At 45.7% G+C, this 26,411-nt stretch overlaps 1 protein-coding gene across 7 annotated transcripts in view; it reads right to left on the bottom strand.

Annotated features, from left to right (window-relative positions):
* PLD1 (phospholipase D1) overlaps nt 1–26,411 on the bottom strand; it is a 72,651-nt gene that overhangs the window by 27,764 nt on the left and 18,476 nt on the right. For 5 of the 7 annotated variants that reach the window (XM_033516622.1, XM_033516621.1, XM_015637971.3 and 2 more), the window contains 11 exons: nt 16,525–16,710; nt 16,069–16,196; nt 15,637–15,782; nt 14,694–14,802; nt 13,204–13,269; nt 7,571–7,629; nt 6,962–7,054; nt 4,365–4,517; nt 3,516–3,665; nt 2,640–2,723; nt 867–948 (listed from right to left, as the gene is read on the bottom strand). In XM_033516622.1, coding sequence (XP_033372513.1) covers nt 867–948; nt 2,640–2,723; nt 3,516–3,665; nt 4,365–4,517; nt 6,962–7,054; nt 7,571–7,629; nt 13,204–13,269; nt 14,694–14,802; nt 15,637–15,782; nt 16,069–16,196; nt 16,525–16,678 — 1,224 coding nt within the window. In that variant the 5' untranslated portion in view covers nt 16,679–16,710. Of the gene's footprint in view, nt 1–866; nt 949–2,639; nt 2,724–3,515; nt 3,666–4,364; nt 4,518–6,961; nt 7,055–7,570; nt 7,630–13,203; nt 13,270–14,693; nt 14,803–15,636; nt 15,783–16,068; nt 16,197–16,524; nt 16,711–26,411 lie in introns of those variants that run through there. The other 2 variants (XM_033516623.1, XM_033516624.1) reach the window with 1 other exon arrangement.

Here is a 26,411-nt window from a genome sequence, read left to right as displayed (position 1 = left end):
AATCAACAACAGTCAGACACACAGCCCTCATTTTTTATCTAGGTATGTGGAGGGGTGAGGACTGTGATGACAACTGGCTTGAAAGGGAAGAGAGTCAAAGACTATTTCAGCATGTCACAGAATCACAGAATGGTTTGGGATGGAAGGAAACGTCAAGACCATCTTGTTCCACCACCATGAGCAGAGACCCTTCCACTAGACCAGGTTGCTCAGAGTACCATCCAACCTAGCCTTGAACAATTCCAGGGATGGGGAAGCCACAATTTCTTAGGCAGCCTGTGCCAGGGCCTCACCACCCTCACAGGGAAGAACTTCTTCCCAATATCTAATCTAAAGCTTCCCCCTTTTAGTTTAAAGTCTGTGTCCATGTGGACTTCTTCCCTTCTACTACAGCAACAGTCCAAGAGGTTTTCCAGCCATGGGAATAATTCCCTGTGACTCACTGCTGATATGGGCAAGCTCTTTTTAGTACCGGTGCTATCGCAGGGTGTGTGAACAGCTGGAGCACAGCCCACACTCATAAACACACCACAAAGTGCTCAGCATTCCCTGTACTCTAAATCACATAAATCACATGGAGAACATGGACAGCAGCAGGTCTTTGACCCTACCACGAACTGGGGCAGCTGTAAAGCAAGGCTAAAGTGACCCAAACCTGGGGCAATCAGAGGATCTACCCTTCCACCTCTGAGCTCCTCCAAACCCAAATGAGGGGAAAAAATCAAAGCATGTGGTTTTCCAAGGCCATCTGATGTGAGGCTTTAACACTCATCTCTACCAAAATGAATGGTGGAAGTGCCCCAGCCCCAGTATGATCCCCTGGCTGGGTGGGTGCAGGGTGAAGGGTGCAGCTGGAGCTCACTCACTGCTTTCCTCTTGAGGATGCAGTCCAGCCGCCAGCGATTCCCTTCCACCACCGGTCGCTTCATGAAGATCTCTGGGCTCAGCCTAAGAAAACAAAGGTATATAAAAAATATAGCAGATGTAACCTGCAAACAAAACACTGGCCTAAATAACCAACTTGGGAAGCAAAGGAATTGAAGTGTAAATAAAGTGGATGTGAAAGCTCATGTCCCAGAGTGATGCATTCTCCAATATCCTGCTCTTTGTTCTTTAATAACTGAGCATTACAAAGGGCAGGGGACATGTCCAGCACATTCATCCTCATATTCGACAACCCACGAGACCAGGTTGAACAGTGATGTTCAATAACAGGGAAATTTGGACTCTATCTGCAAAAGAAAGATGCACCAAAAGAAAACCCCAAGGTAGATCTGAAAGAAATATGTAGACATAAAAAATAAGTAAGACTGGGATTTCAGTTCTCCTGGCACCTGAGATATCTGAACAGGACAGATTTGTGCTGAATTGTCCTTGCTGCCTAAAGACAAAGCAATAGGATCACTCAACAGGTCATTTTATCACTTCAAGGATTACAAGAAACAGTTAAGCAATCTCTAACTCCTGCACAGCAACGTGACAGAATTCCATTCCTCTACTTTTGTACCAAGCATGGCAGCTTGGGTTTGGATAAAGCATATTGCTACATCCTATTTTTGTATTATACATAAAATTTTAGGTTTTGGAATTCCATGATACTTTAACAATTGTCTAAATAAAACACTAGGTAAGAGACAATGGGTCTGAAATGGGATGCTCTTGAACTGCCACCTGATGTTGCATAGAGGGGAATCAATGAGCATTAGGCTTAACTGTGGTCATGGCAGGAAACAGATTTACCCCACCAAATGCTAACATGGTATGTAGTTTTCTCCTAATTTCCCCCTAGAAAGGAATTCTCCCAGATCCCAGAGGCAGCAGATAAGCAGCCAGAGGTTCATTTCACAGACAGAGAAAGAGGAGCACAGAGACATGCCTAAGGTGAACATGAAATCTGAGTCATGTCTTGGAATTCTCCCATGCCCATGGTCCAGGCTGGCTCAGGCAGATTAATCTCTAGAAAGGCAAGACATGGGCAGCCACAACCAGCAGCCAGCCAAGAGACTCAGCCCAGTCTGTGAGAGCACCCTTTTCCTGCCACAAACAGGAACCAGAGCACTGCATAAACACATAAACTAGGTAACAAGTGGGCAGAGCCAGGCCCTTTGGCAGACACACAGCTCAGAAAGGGTGACAAAACTGCCCTCCTTCCTTAGCTGGCCCATTTAAGGGCAGATCAAAAGGACACATCCACAGGATGCTCTCACTGCTGGCATGAGGCTTCCTAAGGCAGTGAGAGGAGCTGAAAGGGGATCCCACGCAGGATCCCATGGCAAGAGCACTGTTGAGCATCCCTTTTCTCTGAAACACTGCAAGACACCCATGCCCCTCAGATTTGCAGCTATTTAGTCCTGAGGAGCCCTTCAAGCCACCACATTTGCAGTTCAGGTGATGTCTCCGTGCAGTTTCAGGCATTTCCATGGAGGAAGACAACCAAGCTGTTGATCTGAAGCATGCGCTTTTGCTGCCAGCCCTCCTGAAAAGGCCTTTGAATACAACACAAGGAGAGGTTTGGGTGTGCTGCCAAACCATCTGGCTGCAGGGCTAGCTGCCATACTGTAGGGCTCTGAACAGTGCTGCATTGTCGGGAGCGTCCCCGGAGAGACAGCTGGGCAACACCCAAACATGTCAGTACGAACCACCAATCTGTGATGAAAATTTCTTCCTTGGCAGCTTCCATGGCATTTGCAACGTCTTCAAAGTACCACTTGGCATTGACATACCTGCAAAAGCAAACAGAGTGCAGAGTTATGCTTCCTCCCCTTCATTAAACAAAGTACACAGCTGAAGAGCGATGGGGTTCTGTGTTAATGACGTTTATGTTCTCTTCTTGAAAGCAAACACAATCCTAATTTCCAGAATCAGGACAACACATAGGGAGAATTCAGTGCTGCTATCAGTAGCTTGATGAAACAGCACAATAAGGGAATATTAAGTACCTCTTGGCACTTCTGCCAACTTCACACAATATTCCTGGGTTCTGCTTTACATGCAAGCCAGGTTTGTCTCTCAGGAAAGGATGATGGAATGGTGTTTCCTTTGATTTATAGAAAGTACTCAGGCAGAGGTTGTTGCAAGGCAGATGTTGCAGGGAAAGCACTGGTCTGCTTCCAGCTAGAATCCAGTTTTTGAGGCACTTCTGGGAATGGATTAGTGCAGTCAGGTCACACTGGGGACAGAAGGACTTCTCAGGGGCTGCTGTGTGCATAAAGCCCAGCCACCCTCCGACTACACCCAGAACTGCATTTGTTGATTCCCTTTTCTTCTCTTTATCCTTACAATGACAAATACCCAACGCATTTGAACTTAAACAGAACTTGATGTTGCGTAACACAACGAGCTGTGACGCAGAGCTCCTGCCACCAGCACTGCTACTCTGTCCCCAGTGAAGAAAACCTCTTTTTTTTTTTTTTGCAACTTCTTTAATTACCACCAGTCCCCAGAGCTACCAAAGGCTAACCAGCTTTGTTCATCAGAGCTGGGGTGCTGAGGGCAGGCAGGTACCAGGTGCTCACCACTTGGCCAGGGTGTTCTCCTGCACGGCCGCGTAGGAGCCGAAGCGATGCTCCGTCAGAAAGTCCTTGCCGTGTTTCCGGATGAACTCGTCTATGCCCTGCCTCCACCACTGGGCATGTCTGTAGCTGTTACACTTCAGAATCAGTGACCTGCAAGAACACATGATGCACAGGGCAGGAGGCTGAAGTCATTTCCATTTAATTGGGCTCCTTGCTGCCTGTCCATGTTAGTAAATGCAACTGTACCAGTCATATATTATTTACACAAAAAGTAGGGACTTCGCTGTTTTGTTTGCAAAAGAATGCACAGCACTGAGCTGCTCTGAGTGACTAATGGTACTGCACTGCCAAGCAGGAAAAACTCACCCATGTTTAAATTATTAGCACCAGCTTAGCTTGGAGTTGGAGCCAGCTAATGTTGTATTTTTTGAGAGATGAATTTATACTGTGTGCTAACATAAAAACATGAAATATCTCTTTATCCCCCACTAGCACGTCTTTTGATTAATACTCCATTGGGATGCAGAAGAAAACATCCCTGCTTGCAGCATAAAGAGAACAGAGTGTCTAAAAAATTACCTAAGCAATTGCTGCCATACCAGACTGTGCAACTCAGCATGCACTGTGCCCCCAGGCCCCTGCAATAACCACAGGGATGGACAAACAGAGGCAAACAGATGCCTCATTAAGACATGGGAAATAATCAGCATTAGGGCCAAATCCCCAGCAGGTCTGAGCACACCAGCAGCAGTCACCCAGGCTTGTTAACCCCTCCTGCAGAGCCGCATCGATTCCTCTTTAAAAATGCAAAAGCAAACTAAAAGGGGATAAACAAAGTTGTTTTCTTACCTGGAGAGATTGTCAATCTGCAACCCGTATTTAGTTTCTGTTTCTTTCTGGCCTATCTTGATGCTGAATTCCTTATCAACCAGCAGGACAAAGGAAATGGCCCCTGAATCAGGCTTCATGTACATGAGGAACGAGTCCTTCACCACCAGCCACCTGTACAGACACAGCAACCACGTCACCTGGATCTCACACCCATGCCAGGCCTCATGAGCCACAAAAAGAGCTAATAAAATGGAAAAGTGCTTCTTCAAAATATGTGCATATCATTTATCAGGGAAATCTACAAAATAGTAAAAAATTTTCACAGGAGCTAGACCAGGGGGTGGTTTTCTTGAGCAGAAACATGTCTATTTTATGAACTTGGGTAATGAGTTTTAATTCAATATAGGACTTTTTAGAGTTATGTAAATAACTCCTTCTTACAGGAGTCTTTAAAAATACAGGTTCCCTTGTTTAAGAAAACCCATGAGAATCTCCCTGGTCATAAAACTCTGAGCACAAGGCAAGGTGCAACAAGAATTCCTCCATCCCTGATTTTTATTCAGCTTGTATGCTATATGGGAGTTATTTGACATTTCTAACATTAATTCTAATGCTAGGATCACTTTCACTCCTATCAAAATATATGAACAAGGCATTTTGGAAAGCTTTTATTGCCAAGCAACAGGCACCCTGTTAGAAACACATGAGGAGGGATGACCGGCAGGTTTTACATAAATACTGTAGCCTGAAGGCAACTCTGGGAAAAAAACCACATTTTTTACTGTGAATGGCATTTCTAATTTTTTCTCTCCCTGCAGCGTAGCTGGGGTAACCAGCCCCCTCTGTCCCACACAGGTCTCCATCACCAGACCTTCTCTTCATTCTTCTGCACACTCAGAAGCACACAAAGCAGCACAAAACACTGCAAAAATCTGTTCATTCTTGTATCTTTAGTAACAGCCTCAGCTCCTCATCTACTTCCCATAATTTTTAATTAGATCTCATTTTTTTTTTTCTTGCTTTCAGGGCTCTGAAAGAGTTACCTGGTATCACCTCTCATTTGGTGCCAAAATACCTCCCCTCTCTATTTGGCCCATAATTTCACTCTCAATCATCCCACAGGGTGTATTTCCAAGTATTTTCCCTTCTGTTTTTCCCAGGCAGCTCTACGTGCCTGAGGAGTCCTGCCTGTGCCCATTCACAGCTTCACCCCACTATCCTCCTCCGTGTCCTAAAATCCTTCCTTTAAATAACCCTCTCTGAGAAATATTACTGTTATTTGCTTATTTATTGATGCATAAACTATCAGTCCCAGCGGGCCAAGCTGGGAATTTAGCGACTCATTTGTGATATTCTGTACACAATCCCACTTAAACACTCCTCCTACCCCCCTTCTAGCTTCTGAAGAAAAATGGAGATCCATCAGAGCTGGATGTGCTACTGTTCCCACTACAGTTTGAGCTCTGGACAACACAATAAAGGGTTAACTGAGGAGCATCAAGAGGAAAAGGCATTTTTCCCATAAAAAAGAAGAAGAATTGGTGACCATTTAATGATTTGACCTGAAGGAAAGTCACATCTTTATGTCCTTGTGCCCTCATTATAGAGATCTTCTGTAAACCTAAATTAAGAAATGTTGGAAAGACGGTGCAGAAATAGGACCTTTTCTTCACAAGAATGCAGAAAGGTTTGGTTGGAAAACAGAACTATTAAAGATAAAACTAGGGACAGCCCATGGGTGATGCTAAAATCCAAAGGTGCAAAGGTTCCCCAGGTGCCTGGGGAAGCTCCATCAACTAAGAAATTGTTGCTGTAAGGCAGATAGGGGCTATTTGGATTTTCAAATGGAAAGATTTGCCTGGGAAGGGCATGCTCCATGAAATACACCCTGCATTTTTTGGAGGCTGGCTGGTAACACATGTACTCCCCCACAGCACAGATCTCCCTGTGCTGCAGCCCCAGGCAAAACCAAGACCTAACACAGAGGGCTAAAGGGATGGGCACAGCAAATGATGTCTGTCTGCAGCAGGAAGGGACATGGGAACAGGAGAAAACACTGGGATTCAATACTTGTAGTAACAAGCAAGAGGCAATGTATTTAATGCCAAGGTTAATTGCACCAAACAGCTCCTTAGTGCTGCAGGTCACGTCTGATTTGCTCCTGCCCTGAAGCAGTCCAAAGAGTGTTTTAATTAATTGATTTTCATTTTGTAAATTAAGGAAGGAAAGCTCAGACAGCCAGGCTGAAATCTGCCTAGGGCAGGTCACCAGCCACATTCCCTCCTGAAGGCACAGAGCCACCTGTGCTCCTGCAGCAGGGAAAGCTGTGAACAGTCTGGGAGGAGGTCACTGCCATTTTTGTCAGCTCTAGGAAATCCCAGATTTTCTCTGGAGTAACATGTCCCTTCTGTGAACTCCCAAGGAGAAAAAAAAACCCCACCAGACAGAAGGGTGAGGCAGGGAATAGCCCACAGGCCCTTCCAACCTGAAAATCTGTGGTTTTCGTAAAAAAACAAGATTCTCTCACACAGATTTTTTGGGAGAAAAAGACAAATGGGGATTTTTGTGTGCCCTGGGAGCACGTGGCATGCCCACCTCTGCCACCCCAGCAGTACCTTTTGGACCAGCGGTAGCACATCCTCCCTTGGCCACAGCAGTTCAGGCCAGGAATGCGGTGGCCCCCGGAGCGTTTCATGATGAACCCTTCTCTGCAAGGACAGGAACAGGGTCAGGGTGGCGGATGTGGCTCACCTTGGGGTGCAGGGGGGATTTGGAGGGGCTGCCTGCTGAACCCCCAGCCCTTGTGCCTAGGGCTGGCTCCTGTCACCTCCAACTCTGCCCAAGCAGCCTCTGTGCTGTGCCCTGAAAACTGGATGAAGGGCAAAAATAACCCCCCCAGAAGAAAATAATGGAGTTTTAAGAAGCACAGGGTCCCAGCTTATAGCACAGGAAGCAGAAAATTAGGTGGCTCAACAGGGAAGGCTGCAGGGAGGGAAGAGCGGAAACCCCATAAGCACTGTCTCACAAAGCAGCCCACTCTTAAAAACATTTCTCCAAATTGTAGCATTTCTGTCTGAACAGTAATAATTTTTCATATCTAGATGGCAAAATATTCCCCAGTCAGTTAGCACTGAAAAAGGAAAGCTATTAATTTTAACAGTACTTATGTATAAAGCCATGCTCTTAGTGAATCATAACTGACAAAGACACAGCTCACAACTCACATGCCCTTTGGTCCCAGGTCATGGATGAATGACAGCTGGCTTACTCCAACAAACTCCATCTGGGAAAGAAAAAGAGATTCCCCCATCTTTATGACCCTGAAATCCACAGTATTTTTTGCTTCATCAAAGTGATTTGCCATAAAGACCTACAGAACGTCCTGAGCAGGATTCCACCATCACTTAAGCATCTTCAAGAAGATCAAGGAAAGTATTTTGGTTGGGTTTTCTGTTCACTTATTTTAGATGTACATTGAAGAACACGTTTCAGGACAATTAAACTCTAAAGTATCACAGGGACTCCCTGGTATTGTCCCTCCCAGATCTTTGGCTGAAACAAAGATTCGAGTTTGACACCTTCAGGGCTCTGTGTGATCTTGGCTGGCTGCCTGAATCCTCTCCTCCCTCCAGGGACCCTCATAAAAAAACTGGAAAGGAAATGAGGACACATGCCCAGAGCTGGGAACACCCTTTAAGCCCCCTACCCCATGGAGACACCACAGGAGGGTTCAGGCACGACCCATGAGCATCCTCCAAGGCCACTGCAGCAGGTCAGTGCTGGACACTCATCACTGCCCATCTGGTTCCAAGAACCGAAAATACACAGGAAAACCACGGTGGGGCAGGAGGAGAGCAAGTTCAAATCCCAAAGTCAAGGAACCTGCCTGCTCATGGCTCCTCCTGCTTCAGCAGGGATTGCAGGGAACATAACAGTGAGCACAGCCAGTGAGAAAGCTCAGCACGATTACATTCACCTCTAAAAATAGGACACTGGGCAATTTCGACTGAGCAGGCTTTTCTTGGCACAGTGGGACATTCCTGGCAGTCTGCTGGGTATTAGCCCTGGGCCCCTTCAGCAGGGAGAAACATTCTCCCAGGGTGTCCTGTGCAGGACAGGGTTGGGGCAGGCACAGCCCTGCGAAGGAGCTGCCTTGCACAGCACAACCTTGTCTGCACCTAGGCACTGCTAATTTATTGTCACATTAAGTTGTCCAAGTCCAGAAAGGTGCTCAGGGCAGGGTGAGGGCAGGTGTCACTGTCCCTTTGGCCAGGCACCAAGCCAGAGGGAACCTCTAACAGCACATTTTGGCAATGAACCCGACTGGCAGCTGGGACAGGAGACAGCCTTGGTTGCATCTTCAGGATATGCCCACAACTCCCATACCCACAACAACTCCAAGGAAAGGCTTTCTCTTCTCAAGGAAAAGGGCCACTGGCATCTCCGGCAAACCAGCCTCAGGGCCCTCATCAGCAAAATCCAATTTTGCACAGGAATTACATGGGTGGACCCCTAAAAAGACATTTTCAGACACCAAGTATAACAAAAAGTATCAGTAAATTTAGAGCCAAAGTCTATCTTGCCATTATGATGAGGTTAGCACAGGCTATATTCCTAATATCATCATTTTTTCCCCCAGAAAACAGCAGTAGGACCAAAGATCCTTCCATCTCCTCATGCTCAGCTGCTCCTGGGACCTTCCCAAACTTTTCATATCAGCCAAGGCCATGGAGAAGAACAAAAGACTTTGCTGCTTTCCTCTGAGTATCTCAAAGACATAAAGTAACCTCTACTCAGCTGAGGCAATTTTAATGCTTTGATTTTAGGGTGGTTTCAGCCTGTTTTCAGAAAGCAGTTAGAACAAGTCATTCCATGCTATTTTACCAACCATTTTGCTCTCTCTGCTCTCCCTAAGTGTTCTGGAAAAGCACCAGGTGACATCAAATGCTTCAGCTGTTTCTGCAGCAACACTCAGAGCAGGGTGGGAAGAACCTGAAGAAATCTAGTGTACCCTACAAGCCCTTATCAGAGGTCCCAAGCAAATTCTCAGGCCAGTTCTTTGTCTGGATTCCATTTTAACTTCTCCATGGCATTTCCAATCAGACAAATCAGAAACCCAGACATCTCTCTCACAGTGGGCACACATGCAAAAGAAAGCATAAAAATGTCAAAACCCTTTGAAAATGCTGGCTGGAGCCAGAAAGCTGGCAGGGATTTGAGGAGCACTGCATGCAGAGGAATAATTGTCCTCAAAGATGCAAAAAGGAAAACCAAGAGGAAAAATTGCTTGCAGAAACAGAGCTACCACTATATAAAAGAGAAATAAAAATTGTCTGGCAGCAAAGCAACCTCTTCTTCAGCCAAGCAGTCTCTGGAACAGCAATGACAGGAGCACATCCAACACATTGATCAAGCAATGTTTTGTAAAAAAAAAAACCTTAAATAAATTCCTGCAGTTAAAAGGAAAATTCCTCAGCATAGTGCAAAACATCTGATGGAGTGATTTATTGTTACAATTAGCTATTTTTACTGTCACAATGCCTCATCTGAGGCTGGGAGAGGCAGGCAGGGCAGGCAGGAGCTTTCATCTCCGTCACATTGGAATTCCTGCACTGCCCAGCTGCCTCCCTGGGATCTGGCATCCCACTCTGGTTTCAGAATGACCCACAGCAGGATGTTTTTGGTATGAGATATGGGCCTGGAGAATGCAGCTTCAATGACATTGTTGTGGCAATGAAAAAAAAAAACAAGGAGAATGGGAGTGATGGGCTGCAGGAGGACAGGCTGTGGAAGGTGGAGAACCATCTGCAAGGTGTTCAAACCATCCCATCCTGCCAGCAATGTGGAGCATGCATGATTTATGTAAGTAAAAATTTCATAGAGCATCTGCATTTCAGAAAGGATTCAGCTTCTCTATGCTATATTTTTTCATTTTGACTCTTGTTCTTTATTTCGTGGGTTCAGAAATGCATCAAAAGTTGATCAGCACTGGTCATTAGCAATAACGTGGAATTACTCTTCAGAATGATATTGTTCAGCACAATTTCTTACACACACACAAAAAAATTTGCTTATACAGAATACAATTTTAAAACCCCTAAATGTGCTGCATTTCAAGTGCAAGAGCTAGAAATACTGATGGGTTGTGTGGGGAGCTCCACAAAGGTCTGCAGATCCAAGAGCTGTATCAGAGGCAAACCAGTGGCCACTGTCACTTCTCAGCTGTTCTTTATTGTGTTGCTTTCACTTAAGATGAGGCTTTTACTCTCTCTAAAGTTCATGCAAAATATTACACACATACATGCACTCCAATCAAATCTTACTTTTCGTTTTGCTTGGGCATCTTTTAAGTATGGGAGCTTGCACAAAAATAATGCTAGGGTCCAATTAATAAAATTTTTATACAGAATCCAATTAAGCCTCAACATTTTGAGGCTATATTCCTCCAACTTCCAATTTTAAAAAAAAAAAAAAAAAGTGTGAACAGTTAACACACTGAGATTCCCACAACATTCATTTTAACAGTAATTGTCTTAAAGCACTTCAGCACAAAAGTACTATAAAAAGATTTTGGAAAGAAGAAGACATGAGATTTAATCACATAAATCAAATAATTAAAAAAAATATTAAATCTAAAGAGCTAGATGATGTACAACCTCTATAATGCCATGCTGCCATTGTGGTCCTGATTCTTAACCCAACCAGAGACTTCAGGTCTGCAAAACCACAAGCCTGACTTGCAGGCTTAACTGTCTCAGTGCACAGCATATTCTCCAGACAGTGTATAAAGCAGTTTGCTCTCACTGGCAAATAATAAATTAACCGCAAACGCAAAATTAAAGAAGTAAAAAAGCAAATTCATTAAACTGTGCAGCTCAGATGAAAAAAAACATCTCAGAGCTACTGACCCAAGCAGACTCTTCACAATGGCCAAGAGTTAAACTCCAGGCAGGTCTCGCCTTTGAAACTCCATGCCTCATTTAACAGAGTTTCTGATCTTAAAAAAGTCCACAGTGCATGGATTTGGTGAGAGGAACACAAAGAAGTCCAAATGTGCTCCAAGATTAAGACAGTTATAGCATTTGTCAGCATCTGGGCAAAAGACTTCTCAACCACAGGAAGAGCAAAGCCCTCATTTTGCTCTCAGGAGGACAAAGACTGTTCCAGGGAAAGTGCCAGAAATCCTTACTTTAGTCTCATCTGAGAACAGGGGGGGTTGTTTGGGTGTTGTTTTAAAGGAAGCATTTCCTTCCCTGTGCTCTCTTCCAGCATCGCCTGCAGGACCCTGCCGCCACCACGGGCAGCAAAGGCCTCCCTGAACACTTCTCTGTGGCCAAATGCAGTGAAAGCCAACAATAAACTGAGAATTTATGTGCAAAAAGGGACATCTGGCTGCGGGGGCTGGGGACAGAAGGGCGATTCAGCCCAGAAGGGAGCACCCCACAGCTGCCTGGGAAGGCAGGGTCGCCCATCTCCTCTCCTGGCCCCCACTGTGCAGCCCGTCTCAAACCACAGCCTGGCCAAAGCATCACCCACGTGCTCATTGGAGCAGAAATGATCCAAAATATTTGAAAAAGGCAACGCCTGCCTAAAAGTGACAAGATGGATCCACATTGTAAAATAACTCTCCCCCGCTCTGCATATGCTACTGATCAAAATTGCCAAGTTATCCCAATCTTGCTTCTAGAACAAAAGATGAATCTTTTCCACATGCAAACTAACACAGCTCTTCACTGCATTGGAATTAAGCTCCACAGCCTTGTCCCCTAAAGAATCACTCTAAGGAATGCAGCTTCCTCAGCCTGAAGATTTGTTGCCATCCAGAGTGCAATTGTCAACCCCCAATGAGCACTATATCCCATGGAACAGGCAGTGCTGAGCTCTGCATCAGTTTTTAAGTTTTTATACACAACATCCAGCTATGACCTGCCCAACATCTCTACACAATGGAAATCCTGCAAAATAGGAGAATATATAACAACAGCAAAAGTGGAAGCAAACTGGCTGCTACAGAAACCCAAAGTTCAGTCTGTATTTCTGGCTTGTTTGAAAACCAGGTGTTCCCAGTTATCACTCTGTGCTCAGAAATGTCACTAAACTTGGCAGCTACTCAGTGCATGCATCAGATTTTGCTGGTAATACAAAAGATGAAGTAACACAGTCATTATGCAGCCAAAAAAAGGGGAAATAAATTACCATCTCCAAGAGATGTCACAGCTGTGGCTGACAGGTGAGGACTTCTGAAGAAACATTCAAGGATGAATTTCAAAAGAAATATTTTTGCTTAAAATAGGCCTGAAGCTGGATTTGACATCTCTCCTCATTCCAGAGAGTGTTGACTTGGGAAAATAAGGCAACTACCATCTACCATCAACTGACAAAATAGTCATTCACCTCTCTGGGTATCCCACACACAGTCTCAGTCTAATGTCCTGGGAAACTGCACAGAATAGAAACGTGAGACAAATCTGCATCCAGAACCATACACAAAGCCCAGACTGAAGGAGCAATTAGAAAAATGGCTTGGATTCCAAATTTTGAAGTATTTAAAACTTTAACTTATCATCTTAAGCAGTCTGCAGAATTAAACAGAATTTCACTACATCACACATGTACAACCAGCTCTCTGGACTGAACTAGCTTAAGGAGGTTATCACTGTGTTATACCAGCAGCCTCTGAGTCATTCCTTTGGTTTTAATCATATTACATCTGTGTTGGAGAAATCAGCTAAGACAAAATGCTCACAAAACAGCTGTAAAATGTTTCTTGCAGAAGCTGTATGTCTTCTTCCAATGAATTCAGCATTTGTAAAGTGAATATTCTTTAGACAATCAAGTAAAACTAATTTCTACTTACTGTTCCATGGTAGTTCCTGTACATTGGCATTTTCAGGATATCTGTCAAGTAGTCCTCCAGCTGTTTCTACAATCAAAATGTTGAAACTTTAGATAGGATGTGGAGGTTTTTCATGAAAATTCCTGTAATCAAACTGTCTGGCATTAGGAAGTAATCAAGAAATCAGATCCGCTTTTCAGTTTGAGTAGATAGATAAATCCATTATTATGTGTGCTCACAGGATATCACAGCTCAGCACCATAAACAGTTTGGTCATAGGTTGTTTATTGTTCATAGTTCTGTGTTTGTACCTTCCACCAGTAAACTTGCTCCGTGGCAGGGCCACTTTGAGGTCAACTTTCATGACTGAGGTAAAGTTTCAGGACAATTTTAAATACCAAATCAGTCCCCATTGTTTCCAATCCACAGGAATCACCTTTGTGAGAAAACAGGCTCAGACGCAACTGAGAGAGCCTGTTTAACAAAACAAAAGGTTCATGGGCTGAGGGACACAGGGACCATGCTGTCCTGCCCCAAAGACACAGAGAGAGCAGTGTGGCTGGTCCTGTCCTCCCCAGCCAGGAGGGGAGAAGAGAAGAAACCATTATGGGAGAACTAATTTCTTCCCATCCTTATGGTAAAAGAGAAAAGAAAAAATTAAACTGCCTAGGCATGGGAAACTGAGCAGAGTCCTACAGGACACAAAGCAAACTGAAAGGAAACACAAGCTAAAAAAATAAAAAGCATCTATAAAACAGTTTTCTTCCTCTTTTAAACCCACATCTCTCTCCTCAAACTTCCCACACATCAGAGAAGCAGTGAACAGCAGGGTTTCTGCATGGCACAGCCACAAGACACAATCCTTTAATCCTTTGGGTCTTGAAGTTCCAGTGGCACAAAGCCCAGGGAGGGAGGCAGGGAGCAGCAGAAAGAGAACGATAAGCACAGCCTGAACAAACATGGGGGTTTTAACTTGCGAGCAGCAAAGCTGCAATGAAGAGGTAGGAAGACATCCACCCTCTCCATGGAAGGGCCCATCTGTTAACATCTGATGAAGTTACACAAAACACGTGTGCTTGGGCTAAAATTACCCACTTCAGCATCAATAGCCTGACTGTCATCTCCTCTTTCAGAGGGGAACAGCACTGAAATCTCTCAGATTTTGATGGCCACGGGGCTGCCTCTATCATGCAACTTGACTCTGCAAACTGCCTTGTCTATCTTTAAATCAGAGCAGGTGGGAGGAGGGGAACCACCGCTCCCAGCATCACGGTGTTCCTCAATTGCAGAGGAAAGCTTTGCCCACATGAACCCCAGGAGCAGCATCCTCATCATTACACAGCAAGGAGTTTGGCATTAAAGCTGGTCTTGCCAAGGCCAGACTTTGTCAAACAGAATACTGTAGCGATAACAAAGAAGAATTTGGATAGTGTGTGGCTTTGCAAGGAACTTGCCAGGCTTCTCTGCACCTCAGAGCACCCCTCTTGCCCTCAGACTGAGGGGGCACTTACCCTCCTGCTGGAGAAGTGCTCCTCCCGCATCGTGCTCTCCGCGGTGTGCGGCAGACTCGGCATCTGCCTCGGCTCTCCCCTTTTGATGGATTGTCTTCTCACCGTGTGACTGGAAGGAAAAACACACCCCAACATCAAGTCTCAGTGCTGCAAGTGTCTCTATGCCTCAATACGTAACCCCTCTGCTGCAATGCCTTTATTTTTCCTATCCAAGACCTTAAAAACTGACGGGCAGGCAGGACAGCCAAAAAACAAACCAGAAAAGAATACAATGTGGATTTATTTAAGAAGCCAGTGTGCTCCAACTAGCACACAAACAAAAGTACAACACAGAAATATCAGAGTTTGATTTTTGATGGCCACAATTTTCCCTTGTAAGTAAAGGGAACCTACGCCCTGTTTTTAAAGCATTATGTTCCTCCAGCTCTTAATTCCTTACAGTTTTACCCATCCTATCATATTCCAATGTTTGTCTATATCAGGAGGCTCTCACTGACCAACATCACTTCTCCTCACACTTTTTTCCTCATCCCTCTTTTATTTCCAGCCATCCCAAGCAGCAAGGCTAGTTTGGCCAATGATGCCCACACCTCCCACATCCTGCCCACACTGTCAGAAAGCCACAAAGCTCCAGCAATTTCCATTAGCATTATCATAACCCTTCCCCAAGTTCAAGGCAAATCCAGCTCAAAAGCTGATGACCCAGAAGGGAATGTTTTCTGCGTCAGCAGAGAGATGTTTGCATCACTTAGATTATGGCTGCTAAACACATAGATTAAGTATTTTTATTATAACTACTAAATATTCATAGAGACTGAATTCTTCTGTCCTCTCCTCCTTACAGCAAAGCAAATGGGACCAGTGAAGCCAAATGGATAAGATATTAGAAGTTAAAAGAGTTCATGTCCCAAAGCCAACCGTATCCACAGGGATGCACACTCACCTCCTGGTGGGGATAGGGATGCGCACAAAGGCTTTGTACCTCAGCAGCTCCCTGTGAAACTCCTGGAAGTGCTTGAACTTCCTTTTCACGTGCCAGACGAACTCTCCATGGGTCAGCTCGATGGTGTAAACATTGGGGCTTGGTACCTGCAGGAGAGAACATCACCACATGGGATGCAAGTTTTGAAATAAGCCATTTTCCTGCAGCTGCTCATCTAAAGAGCCTTTATTCAACTTTACTTAAGGATTATTCTGTTTCATGATTTCTTGTTCTCCTTTATTAGATTTTATAAATAGACAGATAACCTTCTCTTCTAAGACACAGGCATTGCTGCTTCCTCAGCCCACGAACAAACAAGCGCAAAATTAAGGCACAAACAGCATTTTAAATACAGTTCTACAGAAATCAAAGGAAATCTCTGGAAGTTCTGACCTTCTTCGTGGAAGTGAAGCGTTCAACTTCCAACACACGCACTCGGACAGGACATCCCGTGAGGTACGTCTGCGTGCCTGGCTCTTTGAACCCATGGGTGTGGTAGATGGCAGAGAAGGGAATGCACACTGCAAGGACCACAAACCCCACAAAACTGTTAGCTCAACAGCCTTGTAACAATCCACAAGGGCGTGAAAGCCTGCAGACAGCAGCTATGCTTTAACATGGGAGCATTTATAAAGCAGCATTAATTCCAGCGAAAGAGGGAAATTTGTATTAAAAAGAGCTCAAAGACAAGGTTACAGAGAAGAGACTTGAGAAGCTCAAGTTTTAAGAGTCTCCTGGTTCTAAATCAGGGTAAGTGCTGGGCTTGGCAAAACCCCTGAGGCTGTAGCCTACCTGCCAACAGATTGTTAAACCCAGGCAAGACATGGGAACACACAGGCATTGACTCACCAGTGCCTTTGGGGTCAGTGAGCACCTCTGAGTCCACCTCCTCCCCCTCCACATGGAGCTCCCTGGTGTCCAGGCTCTCGATGATGTTGCTCATGTCTGCAGCAAGCTTCTTCAGCGTGGATGTGGCTGCATGGCTTTCTGCTCTCAGAGACATCTCAGGAGCCTGTGCTCAGGAGACACAGGCCGCTGGGGAGAGACAGGACAGAGCTGTCAGCACCTCCTCTGCAACACAGGGCTGAAGGAAACCACTGGCAATGCATGGACACATATCTCCCTTACATCCCTTTACCCACATTCATCCCAGCTATCCCCATCCTACACACTCAATGCCAAATGTTCAGTCCTAAAGCTACAAACCGTATTACTGCCTGGCCAAATCCCAGACTTAATTCACCCAACACTGAATTTCCCAGGTCAGGCTGCATGGAGGAAAAGCTCACTCAGAAAATCGGTAGGCGTTTTTGCTATATGTTCTTCCTTTGAGTGAAGTAGTGCTAGAAACTCCCAGCATTATTAAGATTTCCTCTATTTCTATGCACGTTACACAACCGCCTGTGGTGTCTGCGTGCCTTGTGCTCTCCCACGGCTCCAACCTCTCAGCAGGCTTGAAAGTTACAGCTCTAAAGGTTCCTCTCTGAGGTCAGGAGCATCCTGATGCCCACAGAAAGCCGGGGATCAACAAGGAGGGCTCCACATCTGCTGTGCTCACCCCTCCAGCAGCAGGGTGTCCCTCTGTGATGCAGACATGGCCAGGGAAAAGGCTGCTGCCTGCTCAGGGCACTCAGACAGTGACACTTCGAGGTGTTTGGGCACTGGTGACTACAGCACTTCCCACCTTTATTCCCACCCATCCACCCAGGAGCCTGAGTCATGAGAAAAATGGGAAAGGAAGAAATAGAAAAAAATAAGGAAACAAAAGTAAATCGATATATGAGGCATGGCCACTGACACTAGCATAAGCTTTCCCTGATCCTTTGCAAACCCTCTTCCTCCTCCTCCTCTTCCTTCTCCAGGGTCTGCATCTCATTACAGGGCTGTGGAGCTGCCTGCTGGTCCTTCACAGAGCCAGGCTCCAGCTCCTGGACATCTCCCTGATGATGATAAAAAGTCCCTTCAGTCTTTGTCCTGCTCTGCAATAAATGTCACAGCTCAACAGCTACACTGAAAAAAATACAGATGGGACAAACTGGCAACATTTTACAGAAGCCAATACAAGGATGCCCATTTATACTTGTGGAAGCTTTTACATTGTGTTAAAGAATGATTTTTCCAAAAAAGTGTGACATTTCTGATGTTAAGTTCTGCAAAGAACACTGTGCAATTATTCTTGAGTGAGCCCCACAAGAGCTGAGTATGCTGTAACTTGGAAATAATTTAACATTTTAATAAATCATGTGTTTAGCTGCTTTTGAAAGAACATTCTTTATTATTGTTTCCTTTTGAAACAAGTCCATTATTTCATTACTACATAAGGCTGATACCATGTATGCCTAAAAACATGCTAGAAGCAGCTGCCTTCAGAAAAAAAATAAATCCATTTGCACACAGACTTGAAACAAGAAAAACTGGGTCAATCTCTTCTCTTATACCAAAGTAAATGTAGAACCAACAGCTTCCAGAGCACAGAAGGCTTTAGGACCAGACCAGAGCCCCCAGGTCACTTCAAGAGATCTGCATCAATAATTCAAACATAAACACACATGTGGGTACCTCCTTTCCCAGTGATATGCTGAACTTTGGGGCAAGATCCTGGTTTCAGCTGGGACAGAGTTAATTTTATTCTTAGCTGATACAGTGTTGTGTTTTGGATTTAGGACCAGAAGAATGTTGATAACACACTGATGTTTGAATTGTTGCTAAGTGCTGCTTCCCCTAATTCAAGGACTTCCCGGTTTCCAATGCTCTGGCAAATGTGGAGGTGCACACAAAGCTGTGGGGCAGCATGGCCAGGACAGCTGACCCAAACTGGCCAAAGGGATATTCCATTCCACAGGACACCATTCCCAGGATATCAGCTGAGGAAATTGGCTGGGGGTGCCAGCTGCTGCTGGGGGCTGGGCACTGGTCAGGGGATGGTGAGCAATTACTGTATTATGCATCACTTGTTTCCATCAGTGTTATTCCCCTTTCATCACAATTACTACTGTATTTTATTTGGTTTCAATTATCAAACTGTTCTCACCTCACTGAAGTTACCCTACCCAGCCCGTGCAGCCTCTCTGCAGCAGGAATTTGGCACTGCCCCACAGCTCCCTCATCACCACTTCATGGGAAGCCAGTTCTCCCTCTTGGAAGCTTTACACTTTTCCTATTCTAACACTGTACTGCAGGGGACTTCCAATTATTCAGGGAGCATAACATACATTTTAATTTGTTTGGAGTGAAGTCATTCCACTTGATACAGACTGGCTTTGGATGTTTGATTTTCTTCCTGGAAAGCAGGCATAAACAGTATTCCCAAGGGAGGCCATGCTACCAGGCCTTCCCAAATAACCCTGGGGATAGCAGGAGGGAGCCCAGAGCCTCACTCTGCACCAATACATACATTAAAATCCTATTTCCCACTCAGCACTTCATGCAAAGATTTTTTTTGTATATTTCTAGCTGCAAATAAAGCAGCGTCTTGCTTTGTATTTCTCTTTGCATTCACATTTAGTAGAAAGAAAACAGAATTTGTTGGGGTTTTTTCTCCATCAGAACATGCTATTGCTTCATGGAAACCTAGTGCCCTCTCCAAAGAATGTTTTCCATGGTCAAAGAGAACACAAGCCCAAACACAGCCTGGATGTGCCATGCCAGCAACTACACTTGACGGAAATCAGAAGACAAATACCACATCAGCAGGGCTGGAGGAAGAGCAACAGAGAGGAGCTAACAGGGAGAGAGGATGCTCATCCTCCTTCCTCCTCCTCCTCCTTTCCTCCCCACTGTGCCAGGTACAGCTGGGCTCTTTGTCAGATTAATTGACACAGTTGGCTAATGGATAAACAATTAACCAGTGTTTGCAATGATTATTTGCAAGGGACCGCAGCAGGGCTCCATAACTCAGGATTTTTTTTTTCTTTTTTAAAGCTAAAGCTGTTTTCACAGCTGGCACAGACAAATCCTGTGATAAAGGAGGGTTCAAACTCAGATGGACCTGAGTCAGCCCCAGCAGTGAGATTCCCCCCATCGAGATTAGAGCCAAATTTTGGGATTGAGAGGGAAAATGTGACTTGTCCTGTCAGCAGACCCAAGAACCTGGGCAGCGGCCACGCTCCCTGTCACAGCTGGCTGCTGCAGAGCCAGAGGACACAGGGTAAACTCAGCCCTGGGCAGGGAGGATGGCACTGGGGTCAAATGGAAAGACAACACATATCACATCCCTCTGAAAGCTTTGCCAAATTGCTTTACAGGGCTCTGCTCTGTAAGAGCTGCTTAACCTCTGGGCAGAGTTTCCATGCGGTCACTCTCTGCATTCCCATGGGCAAGCTGAGGAATGCCTGGGTTAATGATCTGCAACAGGCTGGGTGCAGACAGATGCCACACACGGATATCCAGGATTTTACCACAAACCAGGCAGGCTACACCAAGAAGGCCCTGTCTGTCCAGTGCCACTCAGTGCTCACACTGCTAATGGACTAGAGAAAAGAATTATAAACCTCTGATACTAAACTCAAGAGATACCAGCAAACTGCAGGAGACTGCAAATAATAGGATGAAACTTCTGAGGAATAACCGCAGCATTTCAGTATTCAGCTGTTGCCTTTCAGGATCAAAAATAAGGAGCAGGTTTTTAAACAGAAAAAACCCAAACAACAAAAAGAGAAAAACCAGGGTCTGATCGAGTCAAGAACCGGCAATCCAAACAAAGGCAAAACCTGTGCCAAGATGCACAAACAGGACTATTGCCTGTGAGCCAGGAAGGAAGAGATGGTGCAGAACACAGGAAGACTCAGACCTAAAGCATTTGACCTGTGAGAACAATGTCAGTGCTGGGAGAAGGCAAGAGAAACATGACAGCAGACTGCAACCCTGCAGAAAGCTGCTGTGTGCAGGGTGGACAAGAGAGAAGTGCTCTGAATTAAAATCATAGAATGGTTTAGGTTGGAAAGGACCTTAAAGATCATCCAGTTCTAACTCCTGGGCACAGGCAGGAACATCTTCCATCATCCTAGGTTGCTCCAAACCCTGTCCAATCTGCCTTGAACATTTCCAGGGATGGGGCATCCACAGCTTCTCTGAGCAACCAATGCCTCACCACCCTCAAAGGCAAGAATTTGCTGCCAGTATCTAATCCAAAACTACTCTCTTACAGTTTAACTGCTGGTTTAAAGCAGAGACTAGGGAGAAAGCTTTTTCTAATGGCAAAGGCATGGCACTGCCTGAAGAGGGGTTTGCAGAGCTCCAGGGCTGAGGGAGGCAGGGGAACAGTTGTACTCCAGCACCCACACCCCAAACCAGCTGCTGGGGGCAGCCAGGAGCTTTATCCAGCTCAAAGTCTGCCTGGGCAAAAGCAGCAAGAAGGAAAACATTGGAAGAATGAACAGACAAGGAAAAAAGGAGATGATTAAACGCTGAAGGAGGTAGAAACACATAATACAAACCCCATAAAGACTCCTGACACTGCCTTTGTCCAGCCAAATTCTCATATTAATTACTTCCTCTTGAAGCACCACTTAAGCTCTCTGCCTCCTGTCCCAGACTGTCCCCACAGCGCACGGGATCCAAAGCTCTTAAACTAGTAAAATATATACACTGGAAACAGTAACTGCACCAAGAATCAGCCAAGATTTCAACTGCAGGGCCAATTACTGAAAGAATAGAAATTAACTTTATTAATCCCTGAGCCCTTGTGAATTAATATATTGCAAACCTGTAGCTCCATCCTGCAATTCTGCAAGTCCAGTATCTACTTGTTATTTGCCACTTTGGTTATGCTTTAACCCCAAGTTATTACTTCAGGGATCATATGACCATCTCAGCCTTCAGTAAAGAAAAATTTTTTTTTCTACTTGTTGCACAGGACAACAAAAACACAGCTTTAAAGGCATGGAAACTGGAAGGCAGAAAATATATATTTTTGTAAATATTCATGAACAGTTCTGCGTTTTGAAGACACTGACGTCCTGATGTGAAAATGTATGCGGCTGGTAATAGCACAGACTACCTAAAACTTGGTCAGCCTAAGTTTATTTTGTATCGTGGCAGATCTGAAACAAGCTCAGACAATCACAGCTCCTTAATGAGGTTCCAATGCTGAAAAGCACCACACAAACCTATGAAAGCCAGAAAAACTTAATTTGGAAAAAGAGGGGAGCAGAGAATAGAAGATACATCCAGGAAAAACAGACATTTCCTGTTAATGCCTGCCAGGGTTTGATGTTCTGTATCAACTCTTATCCCTATGGTGAGAAACACTATAATCCCTGAAAATTATCTCATCCCTGTTCCCATGGCATCTCTCCCAGTACAGTGACCTTCTGGCAAGGGCTGTGACAAATGACCTCTGTTCCCATACTTGGTTTTCTCCTGCAGGCAGAGCACCCATGGTGGGACACACAAAAACCTCCCAGGTTGCCTGGAGCAGAAGAGGCTTAGGCCAAAACAGGGCAGTGTGATGGGGTTATTAAACAGAAAACAAACAACCAAAACAAAGCCCAAAAAATCTGAGCAAGCATGAATTCTCTCTCCTCCTGCTGATGCCACCAAGAGTCTGGGTACAATGGGGGCACCAAGAGCCCAAATGAAATGCCAAGGAACTCCCATGCACAATGCCTTCAACAGCTTTTCACTCTGTCTAGTGGTGATGAATCTTTTGCATGCAAATATTCCCTAATTCATCACATTTTAAACCTAAAATTAGCTTTGGACCACTCTGTCTTGGAGAAATACCCTCATCTGATAAGAGCCATTCCTGAAGAGTTTTTTGCCTCCCCCAGGAGAAGCTGGGCTTGTCATCACCCCAGATTTATGCCCTGGCACACATTCTTTCCACAGCCTGGGCAGGGGTCAGCCCTTGACCACAGTTAGGAAGTGTCTCCTGTGCTCAGGATCCCTGCCAGCACCAGCAAAGAGCATCTTGCTTTTCCAGCCCAGGAAAAATCCCCATACTCACACAAAGCAAAATAGACACACACTGATTTTATCTTTCCATCAATATTTAATTGAAAGCCCAGGGCTCTTGTAGGTAGCATGCTACATTTCCTAACTGTGAAACTAAAAGACAAAAGGGTTGAAAAATGCTCAGCAATGCCTTAACCCTGTTTTTCAATTCAGTATATGGAAAACACCGAACCAGAGGAGCCAGCAGCTAGCAAGAGCAAATGCAGACACCTCCTAAAAATCTGCCTTTCTGGGTGCTCATACTGCAGGGACAATGCAAAAGGATTAGGGTTTGTTTTTCAAAACATACAGAAGAGCGCTTAAATAAGAACCAAAGCATTGCTCCTACCCTGGAAAGATCTGGGGCTAGAGAACTGAAATAAAAATCCAGATGAACAATAGACAGGTTGAAACATCATCCTGACCTAATTTGCTTATCTTTAGTCCAATCCTGATAAAACCAAAATATTTTAAAATACTGTTTCCAAAACAATTATTCCCACAAAGTGCCCACATTTAATAGCAATACCTCTAGAAGCAGAAACCAATTAGTGCTTCCTGCAGCACAGTTCCCTGGCTCTGCATTATTGATTTCCATAGTCCTTGCCACATGAGGTTTACTGCCAAGCCACCGGCCTGCCTGCAGGAACAGCAAAGTCACAGGAATCCACACAGCCTGTTTGCAACAGGGCACAAGACGTTTCAAGGCTGGGATGGACTGGAAATCAAAGGTTCATCCCTGGAAGTCCCTGCTGCACTACCCACACCAGGCAGAGCCCCTTCTGCCCCTGGACAGGGCTGTGCAGCTTCCATCCCACAGCACTTCTGCTAGAGAAAAGGACACAGAAAAGCCAGGCAGCTCAAGGGAAAGGATGAGGTAAGGCACTGGTGACGAATGAATGGCTTCAGCCAGAAAGCCCCTCCGTGTTGGTTTATCCCCACACCCAGCCCAGCCTAAGCGTTGGCACCTCCCTAGGACTCGTTTCATTTGCTTTACAGAGCAGTAAAGGGAAAACATAAACATCCTCGGATGGGCAGCGGCTGCTGATCTCATGCTGATGTAGCTGCTCTGGCTCCAGCTGCCCCTGCCCGGAGCACTCCAGGAGCACCATCCCTGCTCCCAGAGGAAGTGCAGCCTCCCCGGGAAGCTGATCATTAGGTATTTATTGGTAATTAAGGCTGGCCCTACACACACTAATCCATCACCTTGTTTTGGATTCCTCAGGCACGGACAAGAGTGTTTAAGCACAGCACTTGCACCTCGGGCTGTGCATCCTTCAGGGATCACCACCAGCCCTCCACTCCCTGATGTGGCCCATGGCACACATCCACCCTACAGCCCTAAACCCAGGAGCACTGCATGTAACACCCCTGAAAAACAGGACAGAGCCTCTGAAATCTGGTAACTCACCCCCAGAGACCCACTAATACTATAGCTGCAGGCAGGCAAAGGGAACCAGGTGACAGCACCTTGCATCCCCAAACCACACAACCAAGATGCAACAAAGTGGTCAGCAGAATCCTGGGCTGATGGAAAAGAGGGGATTGGAAAACTGCCTGCTGCAGAGACCAAGCAGCAGGAAAGCCAAAGCATGCAGCACTTCTGGGTGATGACAGACACACAGCGTTTGGCACAAGACAGAGCTCACAAAAGCTTTATATAAAATCCTAAAAGCAAGGAACAGGCCAAAGTGATAGGGCAACACACAGGACTCTTAGAGTGACCATCTCCATGAGGATCAGGGGTACCAGGGACCACCACAGTGCTCACAGGATGATATGCATGGCTGCAGCTCTTATCTACAGCTGAACACATCACACAAATACAGCACATATTTTAGTGACCTAAATGTATAGATATCCACAGGGCTGATGTCCTGTACATCACTCAACACTATGCTGCTATCTCCCAGTGCCACGTCTGCTCCAGCAACTGCCACCTGCCAAGCCACATTTCCACAGGGAATTCCGGCAGCTCAGAGATGAGCGGGCACGTTGGCAGGCAGCCCAACACCTCCATCCCTCCCTCCCTCTCTCCCACAGTAGGGTTAGGTGGCAGCTGATAAATGCAAACACAGACCTTCACATATCTCCTCCCAGCCAAGCTAATTCCAGGGAAAGCACTGCAGCCTGTGCTTGGGAGGGATTCAGCAACTGCAACAGGATCTCAGCCCAGCACTGTGCCCTGCACAGGGACCAGCTCCTGGCAGCAGCTCTAGATCACAGCAAAGAGCACAGGTACGTGTCAGGAGGTCATTGTCCCCATTCCTGCTGCCACCCTGCTGCTGATTGAACTGTTCCCATTAAGTGGGAACATGACTTTTCTTTCTCCTCCCGCTTTTCTCCACGTGAAAGCACAGAGAGGTGATTTTGTTGACCCTTTATTTTTTGACCTGCTCAAAGAAATGAGGATTCCTGCGGGTATCACAGAAACAGAGTAGCAGATTGAGACCATGTATTTTTACTAACAGTTTAACTAAAAGTTTAACATTTCAATAAAATGCTGTTTCTATTATCTTGACTTTTGGGAATTTGTTTGCCCTAATGGAACTTTTCAAATAATTTCCATTTTAAAAAAACCAAATAGCTGGCAGGAGAAGAGGGCCATGACGGAGGAGGAAAGCAACCCTCCCACTAAACTCCTGCTAGTGTAGTTCCCACTACAGGGCAGAACTCAAATGTTCCCATGTGAGCAGCCAAGCCCAACTCCCTCCCTCGCCTGGGGAGTGCAAGGCACAGGCTCATCTCCCAGGGTGGCTTCCCCACGACACCACCAGCTTCAAGGACGACCACTGCAGGGTGACCACCACCACAGTTCTACTATGCTTCTGTCCCTCTTAGAGGCAGCTCCAAGTGCAGGGTGCAGGGCTGGGACACACATGCAGAGCCAGGCCCACACGGGTGTTTGCACAGTGCCATCCCACGCTGATCCTTCCTGGCAGTGTGAACCAAGCCTGTGACTGCTCACTCTGAACATTAACCTCTGCCAAGCTTGTGCTGACGGTGCACGCTGTGCCAGAGGTGTACTTTGGTAAACCCAAAGCATGGGATGACCTCTGGTTAATGGGCGTGAGAGGAGCTGCGGCACCTTGGGGTCACCAGGCTGTTCCAGCAGGAGCATGTTTCAGCTCCTCAGCCAGAATCCTGCTGCTGCTTCCCCATCCCAAACAGGACCCTGCACCACCCTGAGAGCACTGTCACCTACTGTCCCTGCCCTGGGCATGGACAGGCTAGAGCCACAACTGCAAAGCCCCATGATGTGGTGCAGCCTCTCTCATCACCCCAAAACACTCCTGTATTCCTGCCTGCAAACCTAATTCATCACCTTTCCAAACCAAAGCTCCCTAGTGATTTTTAATGTTTTATTTAGCAATGCTTTTAAATGTGTTTGATGCATTCTGGCTGATAAGCTCCACAAGAATTCGATGTCTCTGTCCTCATTTGACTTCAGTTATTTTCCAGTCTACTCTTAAAGCTGCAGCACTCTGGCCACAGATCCCACTGTCAAGCTGGGACATCCAGCACTAAAAGGCTGTTGCACAATCAGGCATCATTCCCGAAAAACCACCAACAGCAGGTGCCAGAGGTGACAACAGGAGGGTGCATGTCTGCTCCTGATCCACATTTCCAAAAACAGCTGCTTTTCCTTAGCACAGCCAGCAACATGGGCAGACACCAGCCTCAAGCCCCCCTTTCACACCCAGAAATCTCCTATCAGTTCCCAAACAGCTTCATTTGTGGATTTAGGATAACACCAAGGTCTCGCAAGAACTGCATTTTCCTTCTCCGTTGCCAGCTAAAAA

The sequence above is a fragment of the Parus major genome, chromosome 9, assembly GCF_001522545.3.
Source record: "Parus major isolate Abel chromosome 9, Parus_major1.1, whole genome shotgun sequence".
Classification (NCBI taxonomy): Eukaryota; Metazoa; Chordata; class Aves; order Passeriformes; family Paridae; genus Parus; species Parus major.
Note: the sequence above shows the minus strand (reverse complement) of the source record. Positions and strands in the feature narration are given on the sequence as shown.